Source organism: Neofelis nebulosa, chromosome 4, assembly GCF_028018385.1.
Source record: "Neofelis nebulosa isolate mNeoNeb1 chromosome 4, mNeoNeb1.pri, whole genome shotgun sequence".
Classification (NCBI taxonomy): domain Eukaryota; kingdom Metazoa; phylum Chordata; class Mammalia; order Carnivora; family Felidae; genus Neofelis; species Neofelis nebulosa.
In genome coordinates this window covers 28,966,574-28,981,207 of record NC_080785.1, presented here as the reverse complement: position 1 = coordinate 28,981,207, position 14,634 = coordinate 28,966,574, and the positions used below count along the sequence as shown (strand labels likewise).

Sequence of the window (14,634 nt, the reverse complement as noted above, 5' to 3'; positions counted from 1 at the left end):
TTGGCTCTTTGAACCTGACCTCAGGATGATGCGGGAGTATTTTGAACCATTAAGTTCTCACCTTTACTCCCCCCGTTTGTTTGTCTTACCCATTCTGGTCTATGGAAGCATGTGTTTGCTTTGGGTGTAGCGTGGAGAAGGGGTTGGGGTAGAGGGATCCTAACTGTACAAACTTCATCTACACTGCGGATCATGAACTTTATAGACAGGAGAGCTTATTTAAAAGGTGAAGACAGGGGCGCCTGGGTGGCTCAGTCGGTTAAGGGTCCGACTTCAGCTCAGGTCACGATCTCACGGTCGGTGAATTCAAGCCCCGAGTCGGGCTCTGGGCTGATGGCTCAGAACCTGGAGCCTGCTTCCGATTCTGTGTCTCCCTCTCTCTCTGCCCCTCCCCCATTCATGCTCTGTCTCTGTCTCAAAAATAAATAAACGTTAAAAAAAAATTAAAAACAAAAAGGTGAAGACATCTGCCAGGTAAATGGACAAATGTGTTTTTCTGACCTATGAATAAGTGAAAGGATGGGAAAATAACACTTATGAATGTCCACTACATGCCAGATACAATATTTGGTGTTCCACTGACTTAATGTGCACCCAAATTCTTTGAGGTACATATTGTAATTCCAAGTTCAACTAGAGATTAGTGATCACATTGCTAGTACGTGGTAGAGCTGGGATTCAATCCAAGCAAAAATGCTCCGAGAGCATATATTTTTTATTTATTGCTCTATTCCTGCACTGAAAGCAGTGCCTGGAACATACGAAGCACTCAGGAATATTCCTTGAATAGATGTTTTCTTCGCACAGTTTTTCTGTGTTCTCCCTACAGTTGTTTCTATTTATAGGGCTTGATCCTTCTAGAAAACTCTCAATCGCTATCTAAACATAGAATTCTTCAGCATTAGGAACTTCTTTACTTTGCCTTGTTTTCTTTTTTGTTTTCTCTCCCACTTGTCTGGCACCGGCTATCTTAACCCTCACCCCAGTGGGGGAATGTCTCTACATTTTTCCCGGAGCTCTCATCTCTCTTGCCAGTAAACGAGCATTGGAGCTAAAACTTTTCCTGCATAGGTTACTTCCTCACAGCCGACACTTTCATGCTTCCCCAGGCCCCATTTAACAATAACACAGTCGTATCTTGTCTTAACCACCTCAACCAAGTGCAGCCAGGGTACCTGCTGCAGAGGTAGGAAGGCAAATGAAGCTATGACTAGGCAATTTGGATAACGGTTTTCCTCCACAAATTCCGACTGTCAAATTGTCTTGGGAAATGTGGCTGATTATACTTAAAAATCACCTCGGTTCTCTTTTAAATTATATCTCCAGATGGAATTGGAATAAAAACTAGGCTTTAAAAATACAGTTTCTTTTGCCCCTTCCCTCCTTTTTTAATGACACTCTGACTGGTATTAGGGAGCAATTCGGCTGATGAATTAGTACGTATGTGGGTATGATCTCTCAGCACAGCTGGAGAAAAGCAGGACCAATCACAGGCCTCACTCACTGCAATTGATTTTCTAAAGAGGACACAAAGCAATTAAGAAAGGAGAAAAATCATGCATTTTAAATCTGTCTGCTACAAGAAAAACACTATTATTATTTCACAGAGCCTGTAAAGGGCTTTGCGTGGTTTGTGATACACCTACCTTTTCTGACGCAGTGATTTCTCAAGACTCAATCCATACTAATTGCAAGGCTTACCATGACTAGAAATATTCTCATGTTGGAAGATAAAGAGTAAGGAGGAGCTCAACCACACAGTCAAGGGAAAAAACGAGCACTTCTTGTTTTTGGCCCAAATGGACAGCGGGGAAAGGCAACTGGTGGCGCCACTATGCCAATTACTGGGGAATGATTAACTCCTACTTTTCATTTCACCTCTGCAACTAATTAGCAACGGAGATACACAGTCCTCACACGCCACCCACACGGAGGAACCGGAAATGACCACAGAGTCCACCTCGTTCTCCGACCTGAGAATGCATTAGAGGGCGATCAGAATGCAGTCTGTGAATTGACAGCTTCAGAATCATGAGGAGTCTGTTAAGCGTGCAGTGTCTTGTACTCCATGTACAGAGGTTGTGATTTGAAAAAGCAGCTCAGGTGAATCTGAGGCGGCTGATCCACAGATCACATTTAAAACTCTTTTAAGAGTCTTGTTCATTTTACAGATGAGGAAATGGGCCAGGGGCAGCACGACAGAGTCACTTGGGAAGTTTTTCAGAATGTGCAAGATAAGTCAGGGCAGCTGAGGCTATGCTGTGGCAAAGTCCTTAAATCTCAGCAGCATAAAACAATCAGAGTCTAAGGCTTGCTCACACTATTTGTCCATCATGGATCATGATTACCCTGCAATCCGGGCAGAGGGAGGCCTCATATCAACTTAGGCTTTTGTACTCGAAAACCCAGAAAACGATGGAGTAAGGCCAACTGTGCACAAGCTTTTAAAGATCTGATATAAATAGTATTAAAGAAGCAATATCCTTGATGGACTTGGGAGTCAGAGAGACTTGTGTTTACATCCTCTTACTCCCTTTATAGCCTGTGTGACTTTGGACAAATTGCTTCACTTCTTTTAGTCTCTGTTTGTTTGTCTATAAACTGGGTGTAATACTGAGTATTTCTAATGACTGCTATGAGGTTTATAGCGGACGTTGATACTGATTATCATTACCAAACTAGGTATAAAAATGTACCACGGAAGGAAGAAAACTTACTCCAGCGTTCTTGTTCTGTCCCTTTGCCATACTTGTCACTCTATTTGAAGCCCCTTCCTTTGATCATCTTCTTTCTCCTGTATCCTATCTTTCCTCCAAGATCTGGATTAAGTCTCCACATCCTTCTACTACTAGACATCACCACTCTCATTCAGCATAGTTATCAACTATCTACTGTGCAACTGGCACTATGTTTGATGCCAGAGAAAACAGAAATTAAACAGTATGCTCCATGCTTTTGAGGTATTTAGAGTGTACAGGAGGAGGCAATGATAAAAGCAAAGTGGAACACGTACTATAACACAGGCTGAAGTATCCAAGATGCATTGAGAGCATTGAGGATGATTCCCAGTTTGTATCACTGCCTGATCTGCTTCCTCAAAAACGACAGAGCAAGAGGAGAGAGCATTTCAGGACAAGGGTACAGCATGTGCAAAGACAGAGCGGCAAGAATAGCCACGGATAGTCAATAGTAATCTAGGGACTGCAAATAGTGAAATACTGCTAACATGTAAAACAAGAATGTGGGAGACAGGTACTTGGGTTCTGGGAGAGGGTTGTTAGGACAAATCAATGGCAAAATCTTAAACATCCATCAGTGTATACATGCTTTGTTTAGATATTTGTTTCCCCCGTAAGCAAAAGGGAATCACTGAACAACTTTGACCAGGGATACAACAGGACCTGGTTGGCATTTAAAAAATAGTGCTCTGGTAGGAGACATTGGGAAAAAGACTAAAAATGGTCCATGGGAAAGAGATATGGGACAGCCTAAAGAAAGCAGTGCCAGCAGGGAGATGAAGAAGCAGACGGGAGGGGGGATTTAGGAAGTGAGGCAACAGGGGGGCCTGGGTGGCTCAGTCGGTTAAGTGTCTGACTTTGGCTCAGGTCATGATCTGGTTCGAGCCCTGCGTCGGGCTCTGTGCTGACAGCTCAGAGCCTGGAGCCTGCTTCAGATTCTGTGTCTCCCTCTCTCTCTGCCCCTCCTCTGCTCATTCTCTGTCTTTCTCTGTCTCTCAAAAATAAATAAACATTTAAAAAATTATTAAAAAAAAAAAAAAAAAAGGAAGTGACACGACATAGACTGATGATTTGAAGCACCTGAGATGACGCACAGGTTTCAGACCTGGGAATGGGGTGAAGGCTAGCAGGTTCTGGGAGATAAAGAAAACAGAAGGAGCAGCAGGTGGTGGACAATCGGGACTGTGTGCGATTGAGGACATGGGGGTGGGGGTGGGGCTGGAGGAGGATGAATCCCCAGAGATCCATCTGCCTTTTAATTACATGTCTAGACACAAATTATTTGTTTAAATCATTTGGTGTGTATTTATATACAACCTTAAATTTGTGGTTAATGTTTGCCACAGTGTGTACTGACTTTTCAAAAACTGTGCAGGTTTCTTGAAAGCAGAAACATTAATTTAAACTTATGCTTACAGGGGCGCCTGGGTGGCGCAGTCGGTTAAGCGTCCGACTTCAGCCAGGTCACGATCTCGCAGTCCGTGAGTTCGAGCCCCGCGTCAGGCTCTGGGCTGATGGCTCGGAGCCTGGAGCCTGTTTCCGATTCTGTGTCTCCCTCTCTCTCTGCCCCTCCCCCGTTCATGCTCTGTCTCTCTCTGTCCCAAAAATAAATAAAAAACGTTGAAATAAACTTATGCTTACATACCACAGTTCACTTAGCACAACACATTGGGCTTAGCAAGGTCTCATAAAATATTCATGAAAAAATATGTATCAAATTTGGATTTCCTCGTTTTGTTCATCTACCACATTACTATTAACATGACTTCTGCCTTTTTTTTTCTTGCCCTACATCATTTTGATGCTCTTTTGTGACTGAAGTGCTTACTTTCTTGGAGTTTACAGCATTTCCCCCCATATCTTAAGTCCCTACTATGCTTTAAACCAACATTTAGAACAATATCAATTATTTCTATTGAAATGCTTGTTTGATTTGTCCCTTTCAGAGTTCAGTATGTTTTCTTGGAGTTTTTCCCCTTTGCTCTTCTTCCACTTGTAATCATTTTAAATTCTCTCCCCTTCACTTTCGTTTTCTCTGTCAGAACTTCCTCCTTCTGGTACATCCTTTATCACTTACAAGGTTACATTTCTCTACAAGCATGATATTTTCCTGTTTTGTTTTTGTTTTAGATTTGGCACCGTAAGTCTGTCATTTGTATCATTTCTTCTATTTATTATAATTTCTATTATAACTTTGAAACTCATGACATATCAGATGAATATATTGTGAGGGAAATGCAGGTAGCACATGACAGTGCAGATATAGAGCTGCCCTTAATGCCATAGTCCCTCCCTCCCTAACCCATGTCGTGACTGCGCACTAATGCTCTGCTGTGTTGACTCTGCCATTCTCTTTTCTCTCCAAGTCTCTCTTGGTGTAAAATATTTTGCAGAGAGATCCTGGAGTATCTGAGAGATAATCAAAATCTGGTTTCGGTTTTATAACCAATTAACTAGGACATGCTGCTCAGTTTCTGTGTGGCTGTTTCCCCTCTCTTTATCTCAAAAAGGGGTTCTAATTAGGGATAAACCAGGGATAAGCCAGACCGAGTGAGATACGACTGGAAGAAATGCACTCTATACACAGAAAATATCATTGCTCGATTTTCTCCTCTTACTGCTCCTCAAAAAACCCTGGCCTTCTTCTTATCTTTTTGTATTATTAATAGAAAATCAAAGAAAAACCAAGAATTGGAAAAATGAGTAAGGGAATAGTAGAGGGTACTGAGAAAAGTAAAAATTAACAAGATGCTAAAAACAGTAATAAAAGACCACAATTGCACAGAGGCTATCACTGAAACTATGGCATATGGCCTACGTCAATTTTAACTTTTTATCAGGCAATATTTAAGAAAGTTCCTTTCCAAATTGAGAAAAATTCAGTGCAATTATTAATTTCATTCAAATATTTACATAAATATGAATTATATTCCAGGCTTGTTTTATTGATCACTAGCTACTCACTGGAGAAGGACTAAGACTACCTTTATGTTTATATCATAATTAAAAACTGATGTTTCATTGTAAAGCAATAAGAAAGTGTGATTCCTTTAGTAAAGTGACATTTATCCCAATGTATTAGGAGTATACTTATTACCATTGTGGAAGCTATAAGAATACAGATAGTTGCGGTTGAGATCACAGCTCTGGAGTCAGACAGATGTTGACTGGAAACATCTATACAGCCACAGTTTGGTAATCTGTTTACTTGTTTCTGTCTCTGTTTCTAATCTGCAGAACTGGACTAATAATAACACCTAATTCATAAGGATTAAATTTGAGCTTCTGTTTGACTTATGCCCATGAGCATAGTCTCCTTTGCTATGAAATATTTCCATGAAACCATTGAAAAACACAGTCTTAAAATTTCTTCCAACTAGAAGATCGTAAGACGCCAATCGAATGCCATGACTCATAATGAACACTTGGGTACAGGTGTGAAGGGAAGGTACAGCATATGCTGACAAGCTGACATGACCAGCTTGTACAGCTGAAACTCTGGGACATTCAGCAAATGACACACATGTAAGACTGCTCCTTTGGTTCTCATATGCCCATCTGCAGTAGTTAGAATCACTGCAATTTTCTAACTTGAAGACGTTGAATAGCAAGAGGTCAAGTGAGGAAATGGCTAAGATACACCCCTTCTGTATTTTGACCTTCTAAAGTATTATCACAAGGAGAAATGCCTGAGTTGTTGATAATGATCATCAAGCCACACTTTATATAACTATTCGAAATAGAGGGTAAATCTTCAAAAAATACAAAATACAGAAAAGACTAAAACATAATCACTGGGAAAGCATGAAGTCTGAGTTCCGACAGAATCTGTGTTTAAATCGTTTCCATAGCATCTATGTGACCTTTGTTGGGTCACATACTTTGTGCATCAGCTTCCCCAAGTGGAAAATGAGAATGATAGAACATACGTGACTGTCTTATAGGTTTGTAATGAAGGTTAAATGAGATAATTCAGATAAAGCAGCTGGCAGAATGCCTATAACAGAGGCATGTTCTGCAAAGGGAATTCCTTCTCCTTCCCTTTGAATATTACATTGCAAAACTACTAAGGGTCTCTAATTGTTAATGCCACATTTCTTTTTTTTAATGTTTATTTATTTTTGAGAGAGAGAGAGAGAGAGAGAGAGAGCGCGCATACAAGAGCGTGGGAGGGGCAGAGAGGGAGACAGAGGATTCGAAGTGGGCTCTGAGCTTTCAGTGGGGCTTGAACCCATGAATCATGAGATCATGACCTGAGCTGAAGTTGGCTGCTTAACCTACTGAGCCACCCCTGTACATTTCTAAACTGCGATGGAATTAAGGTAAGGGTTAAGGCCAATCTATAGAAACAACTCAATAAGCAGTAGAAAAATGAAAAAAAAAAATCAGTCAATAATTCATTGTTCTGACATTCACGCAGAATTATTGTATTTTTATAAAGCAAAACTGATTTTTTGTTTTGCTTGAATTCTTTAGTTGTTCTGCTACTGGCTGTTTAGAAGCATAGGGTTCTTCAGTTTGGTCATCTGAAAGTTACAATAAAGTGATTTGCATCCGTGTCAAAATAGCCTCTACTTTAAGTTCATACCCTCCAATGTCCCATATTGTTTGAAAAAAAAAGTTCTGCTTTCATTGTAAGCAACAGTTAAAATACTATTGAGTTTATTTAGCAGTTGATTAAATGATTAAATATGCATTTGAAGTAGCCAAAAATGAAATCATGCTATTGTACCAGGAAAAAAACCTCACATTAACACTGATTGAATTTTAACAAATGAGTTGATTAGTGGAAAAGGAAAGAGGAACACAGTTCATCAAATGCAACTTGATGCCAGGTCCCTGGTTTCTCCACAGACCTAATGTACTCCTGTCATAGTGCCTTGAAAAAAAAAAATTAATGACTGCATTTCTTAACAAGAATATACTTTCTGATTAATGAATCATGCACTGAAACCTCTGCTTTTTATTTAGTTAGTTGTTCTCCCTTTCAACGAATTTATATTCGCTTCCTCTGAAAATTATGGAAGATAATCAAAGTGTCATGCACATGTATGTCAAAGGAGCAGCACAGATGATATATAGTCATAGCGTAAGTTTGTACTGACTAGCTTGATCTCTTATTTTCTCTGCCATAAGTAAGGATTTAGGCTGAAACTAACCCAGAAATATTAAACTGTAGCAGGGGTCCAGGTATGAACCAGGATGTATTTATGATAGAATGGTACAATTCAGCCAGGTCTGGGGGGCCCACAGGACCAGGGGAGTTTGAAAGAGGAGGCCATCATGCACACTAGACAGAGTAACAAGTCTTTGAAGGGGGTTCAGATAGAGCAGCATTCACATTAGAGTCCCATGTCTGTAACTGCCAGAGACTTGTATAGGAGTCTTCAGAAGTAGCTGATACGGGAAGCAGAAGGGGGGTGAGAGAAAGATTAATCACACAAAATTTGAAAAACAAAACCAACTAAACCAAAGCAATGGACAGGGCCTATTGTTTTCACTAGAAATTCTTTAAGGCTTTGAGGGTTCAGACAATGTTTGACCAAAAAGGGTGGGAGTCCTTCCCTTCCTCAACAGGGAATTGTGAGTCATCATTGTGAGGAGAGAGGGGCCCAGCCTGGGAGGCTGCTACAGCTGGATGGCTGCCCCCTGCACGAGGCAACAAGTAGCCAGGGGCAGTAGAGGCCAATCCCTTCCCCAGCTTTACAGGCAGAGGAGACCTTGGTAGAATCAAAAAGGATTTTTCATTAGCTCACATGAATTTCCTTCAGAGATTCCTAGATCAGTGGTAGGCTTTTGAGGGAGACTGAAAGATCCACCATATTATAATTACTGTGATTCTACTTCAGCGTAGACTGGTAAAACCTTGATTAATATTTGTTAGAGAACATCAGAAAACCATTATGGGGTGGTGGGAACTGCACCGGCTGTGGGTGAACACATTTAGGGAGACTCTTGCTGCCCTACTTACTGTGTGCCAGCCACTACTGATGAATGCTTATGCATTTAATCTTCACAACAAGCCTGTTACTCTCCCAGGCTTACATACAAGAAAACAGAAGCCCAGAGAAGTTAACTGATTTGCCCAAGTCACACAGCTTGTAAGTGGTATATCTGTGACCTAAAGCAGAGAGTTTAGCTCCAGTGATTGTCCTCCTACCAAGTAACACTCATTATGCTCACTAAATGCTTGCTGATTCAAATCATTTTACCACGGGATTAAAAATGTCTTGGGTTTATTGTTCTGGACTTTGACTACACTTAAAAGCAAACAGAAAAATGCTTGTAAGTACACCGAACTGAAATAAGATCTCAAATGATTGGAACATGGTACAATCATTTATTAAGTTTTCTAATTAACTGAGGAAAATTACATCATGCTTTCAACGTTTTCTCATTCCATAAGGAAACTAAATTTCCAGGAGGTTTAGTGGCCCACACTGAGCCATGGAGCTGACAAGTAAATTAGTCTGTGCTAGACCCTGGGGCTCCCGGTTATTCTTCTAGCTCTTTCCCCAGTATCCCAAAGCTGCCTGGCCTTGGGAGATGGGATCGTGCTAACCCAGGATCGTCCCTGGAGATTGATAACTAGAATGACAAGATCTCAAGGGTTGTGCTTCTTTTGTTCTTTGTCTCATCTGGTTAACCAGAAAGAGAACAATTCTGATTGAATATGTTATTTAATTATTCTAGTTAGTCATACTGAGGATCAACCAACTTTAACCATTAAAAAGGGGAAAAGTGGACAAAACACAACGTACGACCATCCTGACTTCAAACTCAGAGTGGCACCACCCATCCAGTTCTGAACCAGGCAATTACACAGAAACTATTAAAGGACAGCTAAATAAACCAGGAAATCCACCAGCCTATTCTCCAGGTTCACTTACCTTGGTGCGAAGGATGATTGGCAATGGCAGTAAAACCAACAGAGTGAAAACTACCAGGAAAAACTTACGATAAACTAGAACATAGCTGAGGACGTTCATTGTCCTGAGCAGACACGTTTGATAGTGCTCTTCTCAAAATAAGGCAGGTGTTAAATAACCAACACGGATTAATATTTCTCCAGCCCATCATCATCATTTACTGCACTAGATGGTTCAACATGAGTTAAAATTAAATCTTGATTTTTTATTGTTTTACTGTCACAATTAACATGGAGAGAGAAGCCCGAGTGTTCGTAAGAAATCACATGCCACTTGCTGGTATGGATTTTGAAAGATACAACTGATTTTCCCTATTTAATTTGTTCACATTAACTAGAACATTTATTGGCCATATCTAGGGGAAGGCAAAATAGGTTTGTTGATGTTGCCCACAGTGAGGCCCCTCTGCCCCTTTCGATGTCCCCTGACTTCCGGGCTCCATATTTGGGTGGTGCCTTGAGCAATCTCTATCAGATGCCCCCAGTGCCCTTTCTAAGAAAGTGCATTTTCAGTGTGTGAATTGAAATAGCAATTTCCAGCAGTAGGAATTTCAGTGTATGGCAGTGTGAAAGGTAAAGGTTTTGGTACAGATTTTTCTAGGGCTTCTCAGGTAATGTGTTGAGGCAGCCCTCTGCACTGCCTATGTGAAGTATGGCTCAGAGAAGAGCTCCTGACCTCTCTCATTTAGGAATTCTCTGCTCTCATTCAAAAGATAAATAACACTGCTTCTGATGTTGAGCAGCATTTTTCTCCCAATATCACACTCAGTTGCACAATGATTTATTCACTATTTGAAAGCAAAATTCTGTGTATTTCTTGTACCCCATTGTCTCTTTTGATAGAAAACTAAAAGTTATCATAAAGCCTTATATAAGCCCTCCCTTGTTCCACTTTTTCATGACTAAGTTGACACTACTGGGCTGATTCTGACTAGATAATTAACAGGAAATCTTCCCAGAGATAAGTCACTGGGGCCATTCAAGGGGTGAGTGTGTGTGTGTGTGTGTGTGTGTGTGTGTGTGTGTGTGTGTGTGTGTAAGCACATGTGTGAAGATGGTGACTGTTCTCACAGTGATGTGGAGGATGTATTTCAAAACCGCTCAGGGCTAGGGACTCTGGTTTGTTTCTAATTGTGTTGCAAATTAATAATATGATACACTTCAACTAAATAACTACTATGCACCTAGCCCTAGGTATAAACAGAACACATTTTTTTAAATAATTTATGGTCAATTTCTCTTGGTATAAATAACCTTACTTTTATGTAGTCTACGGTTAGCATTTAGACCTTATTTCTAATTCCACACTAATGTAACTGCTTTCTTTTCCTATCAAAGAAGATAATTCTTTCACCAACGTTCGCCTTATTATTAACGTAGATGAGAAAGCACTTTTCCCTCTAAATGTCTAAATTTCTAAAGATATATCACAGATACTGATTCAGGATAATCAGCAGAGTATACAGAAAAAAAGTCTCCAAACCAGAAAGGTACATTACTTCTTAAATTTCTCAGGTGAAAAAAAGAGATGGTAATTACAAATAATAGTAATAAATAATGAGGAATAATAATAAATGTTTTAAAGAAACACATTAAAGGAACACAATTACCCAAAACAGTTTCAATACTTCTTTTCTTTTTTTTCCCCTCTGTAACACTCTGTACAGTTCATTGAATGTTTTTTAGGAAACCATTTCTGTTCTTAAATTTCCTTAGGCCACCTGGTGAGACCATTTGAGCCTCACTTTCTTATCTTAGAGAATTTTACTTTATGAAATGATACCAAAAATGAAAAGGCATTTGTGTGACATTTAACAGAAATGGAGGAACAGTGGCTCTCAAACCAGATGGAGACTGAAGGAAAAACTCTTGACATTTGTCAGTGCCTCCTTTCTATGCCTTATTTTCTCTATTCTGCTGCTCTTCTCACCAGACTAAGGCTTGTTAGACCCTCCTACTGTGGCCTGAGGTTCTAGCCAGCTCAGTCCTCTGTGTGTGCCCCTTATTACAAAATGGTTACACCTTTTCTTTACGTCCAGCCAATCTCTTGTTCCTCACTCTCACAGAGAGAAAAGATCTGACAGGATAATTAACACTAGGCATGAATGACTGATATGAGCTGCGTACCTCTCTAAGAGTCACCAGAGAATGACACTCTTAATGGGAGACTTTGGGCCCCTTGGCAACATATCTTAGGGTGTCCTTCAAACCACATCACATTGTTAACCAGTTCTACCACTGCCAAAGTGCACCCCTTCTTTGTACAGAAAAACATAACTCTCCTAATATATCACAACTGTGCTACGTTTTACCTATCTGATCTAAAATGAATTATGCCAATGTATAATCATGGATTAATTCACTTAAAACATGTTCTTTACAAATGCAAAAATATTAGAAACATTATTCATTTATTTAAAGTTATTATGTGCCAGGGAGTTTACATAACCACCTTGTTTAATCTTCAAAACTCAATACAAGGTATTGATATTGTAGGTATTGTTATAACTATTTCTCTTTTATAGATTTGGAAATTAAAATCCAAAGAGATGCAAAATGTCCCAGGTACTAAGTGATATAATAATGATTTAAACCCAGTTCTTTCTGGTTCCTAAGGCAATGATGTTTTCTTAACTATGTCATACGTCACCATAATGACTATTAATCTGAAACTAATACTAACCATCAGAACTAGAATTTGTATATAGACATGATTTGGTTGGCTTAGAAATTGTAACTATAGGGTTTGCTTTCTTTTTTATGTTCCTTGAGCCTTATTATTGAACATAACATGTGAAACTCAGGTTCCAGCATGAAGAAAAGAAAGATTCTTTCTTTATATATTCTGATTACCTGCATAAAGAAGTTAGGTTGACTAGGATATGTAAGCTGCATAGACAGTCTATACGAGTGAAGTGGAAATGTGACTATCCTACATGCTTCTCTCAGGCTTGTTTTCTGGGTATATATTTCTTATCCTACATTTGCTCCCAAACTTGTGCTTTTCTTCAGGCTTTTCCCTCTTCCAAGAATATGCTTCCCTTCTCTAAATTTAAATCCCACCAATCCTTGAAGTGTGACTTGTAGCTTCATCTCCAGTCTGCTGCCTTCTATAAACCCATCCTGACAGTTCCTGACTTCCCATGCACCCACCCAAGAGCCTCACTGGCCAAACAACATCCAAACAATCTGGAGTGCTTGACAAAGGTAAAGATCCCTGCCCTGTTGGGTCAAAATGTGGCTGCATGTTTAGATGGCTCCCAACATAGCTTTCATGCACACTAATATTTGAGAATCACTGACTTAGTATCTGTAAGGTACATTCTTGCCTGTAAGTAAACTGGCTTACCTTAATTACTATTTTATTAATACATGTAAATCTTAAATCCTCAGTAAGATTGCAAACACTTTGAGTCCAGGGGACATTAATTTACTCCCCTTATGTCTCTAGCAAGCTGCTAGAGACAAGTGAATATTCTGTGAAAAGTTTCTCTAAACTTACCTACAGATATAGACAAGTGGGAACTGATTAGCCTCATTGCTGAGAGAGTATGGTTTCTAAGAGGAATTCTTCAATAGTGTATTAGGTCTGCAAAGAGACATGGCTTGTCCCATGGGGGAATATCTGCTGCATTGCAAATATACCCACAAAGTGTGCATACTCAGTATATACTTTGACTAGAAAAAAAAAAGTCAGAATGCTTTTACTATTGGTGAAAGCAGATAGGCACATTTGTATTTAAAACAAACAAACTAACTAACAAACAAACAGGGGCGCCTGGGTGGCTCAGTTGGTTAAGCGTCCAACTTCGGCTCAGGTCACGATCTCACAGTTTGTGGGTTCGAGCCCCGTGTCGGGCTCTGTGCTGACGGCTCGGAGCCTGGAGCCCGGAGCCTGCTCCGGATTCTGTGTCTCCCTCTCTCTCTGCCCCTCCCCTGCTCATGTTCTATCTCTCTCTGTCTCAAAAATAAATAAAACATTAAAAAAAAAAAAAAACAACACTGCGTTTGCTTCAATTATGTGCTCCTATTTTCATTCCTTGAATTTTTAGACTTCAAGGTGCATGCCAGTCTTAGTTGATTGCTATTGTTAGACAATTAAGTCAAGGAATGTAGGTCAGATTTTCTCCTTACAGTTCATTTGTTTCTAAGCCTCGACTAGTTCCTAATTTTGACACTCATTCATGGCGCATCTCCATTTATATATTCTGGTTACATTTATAAATTCCACAACTTCCGGACCCTGCACTGTGAAGGGTTTCACTCTCTGAATGACGTATGTGAGCTGTGCCCCAAACCCCTTTTTGATATTATGAAAACTAAGATGCTTTTTCTCCCTCCTAACTGGCATTTAGTGGTCATTTTCCTTAGTACTTTTTAGTATTTTCAATTTCTTCTTGCCCACTTTTCTATTCTTTAAGATGATGAATTCTCGGGGCGCCTGGGTGGTTCAGTTGGTTGAGTGACCAACTTCGGCTCAGGTCATGATCTCATGGTTTGTGATTTCGAGCCCCGCGTCAGGCTCTGTGCTGACAGCTCAGAGCCTGGAGTCTGCTTCAGATTCTATGTCTCCCTCTCTCTCTGCCCCTCCCCCTCTCAGGCTCTGTCTCTCTCTCAGAAATAAACATTAAAAAAAAAAATTAAAAGATGATGAATTCTCTTGATGAAAGTGAAACATATAGATAATATATACAGGAACATTTCCAGGCCCACATCAATGAACTGCATCAGTTTTTATTTTTATTTCCTAATGTAAAGGATAAAGTCATTATTTAGAGAAAGACAGTCTGCCCTGGAGACTCCAGATTCCTGCCTAACTCCTAAATTCGTACACTGATTATTAACCACAACTTCAGTAATCATTCTTCTTATGTCATGAGGTAAATGGCTGACTGAACAGTGACGACTGAACTGTGACCTGTGGGTGAGGACCTGAACTCCCATGAACTGAGAAGCAAAGCAAATTCC

The 14,634-nt window shown here is 40.0% G+C and overlaps 1 protein-coding gene across 2 annotated transcripts in view; it reads right to left on the bottom strand.

Moving 5' to 3' along the window:
• Nucleotides 1–9,758, bottom strand: part of SLC13A1 (solute carrier family 13 member 1) — a 143,135-nt gene extending 133,377 nt beyond the window's left edge. For both annotated transcript variants that reach the window (XM_058724441.1, XM_058724442.1), the window contains exon 1: nucleotides 9,629–9,758. In XM_058724441.1, coding sequence (XP_058580424.1) covers nucleotides 9,629–9,727 — 99 coding nt within the window. In that variant the 5' untranslated portion in view covers nucleotides 9,728–9,758. The remainder of the gene's footprint in view (nucleotides 1–9,628) is intronic.
• Between the last annotated feature and the right edge of the window lie 4,876 nt (nucleotides 9,759–14,634).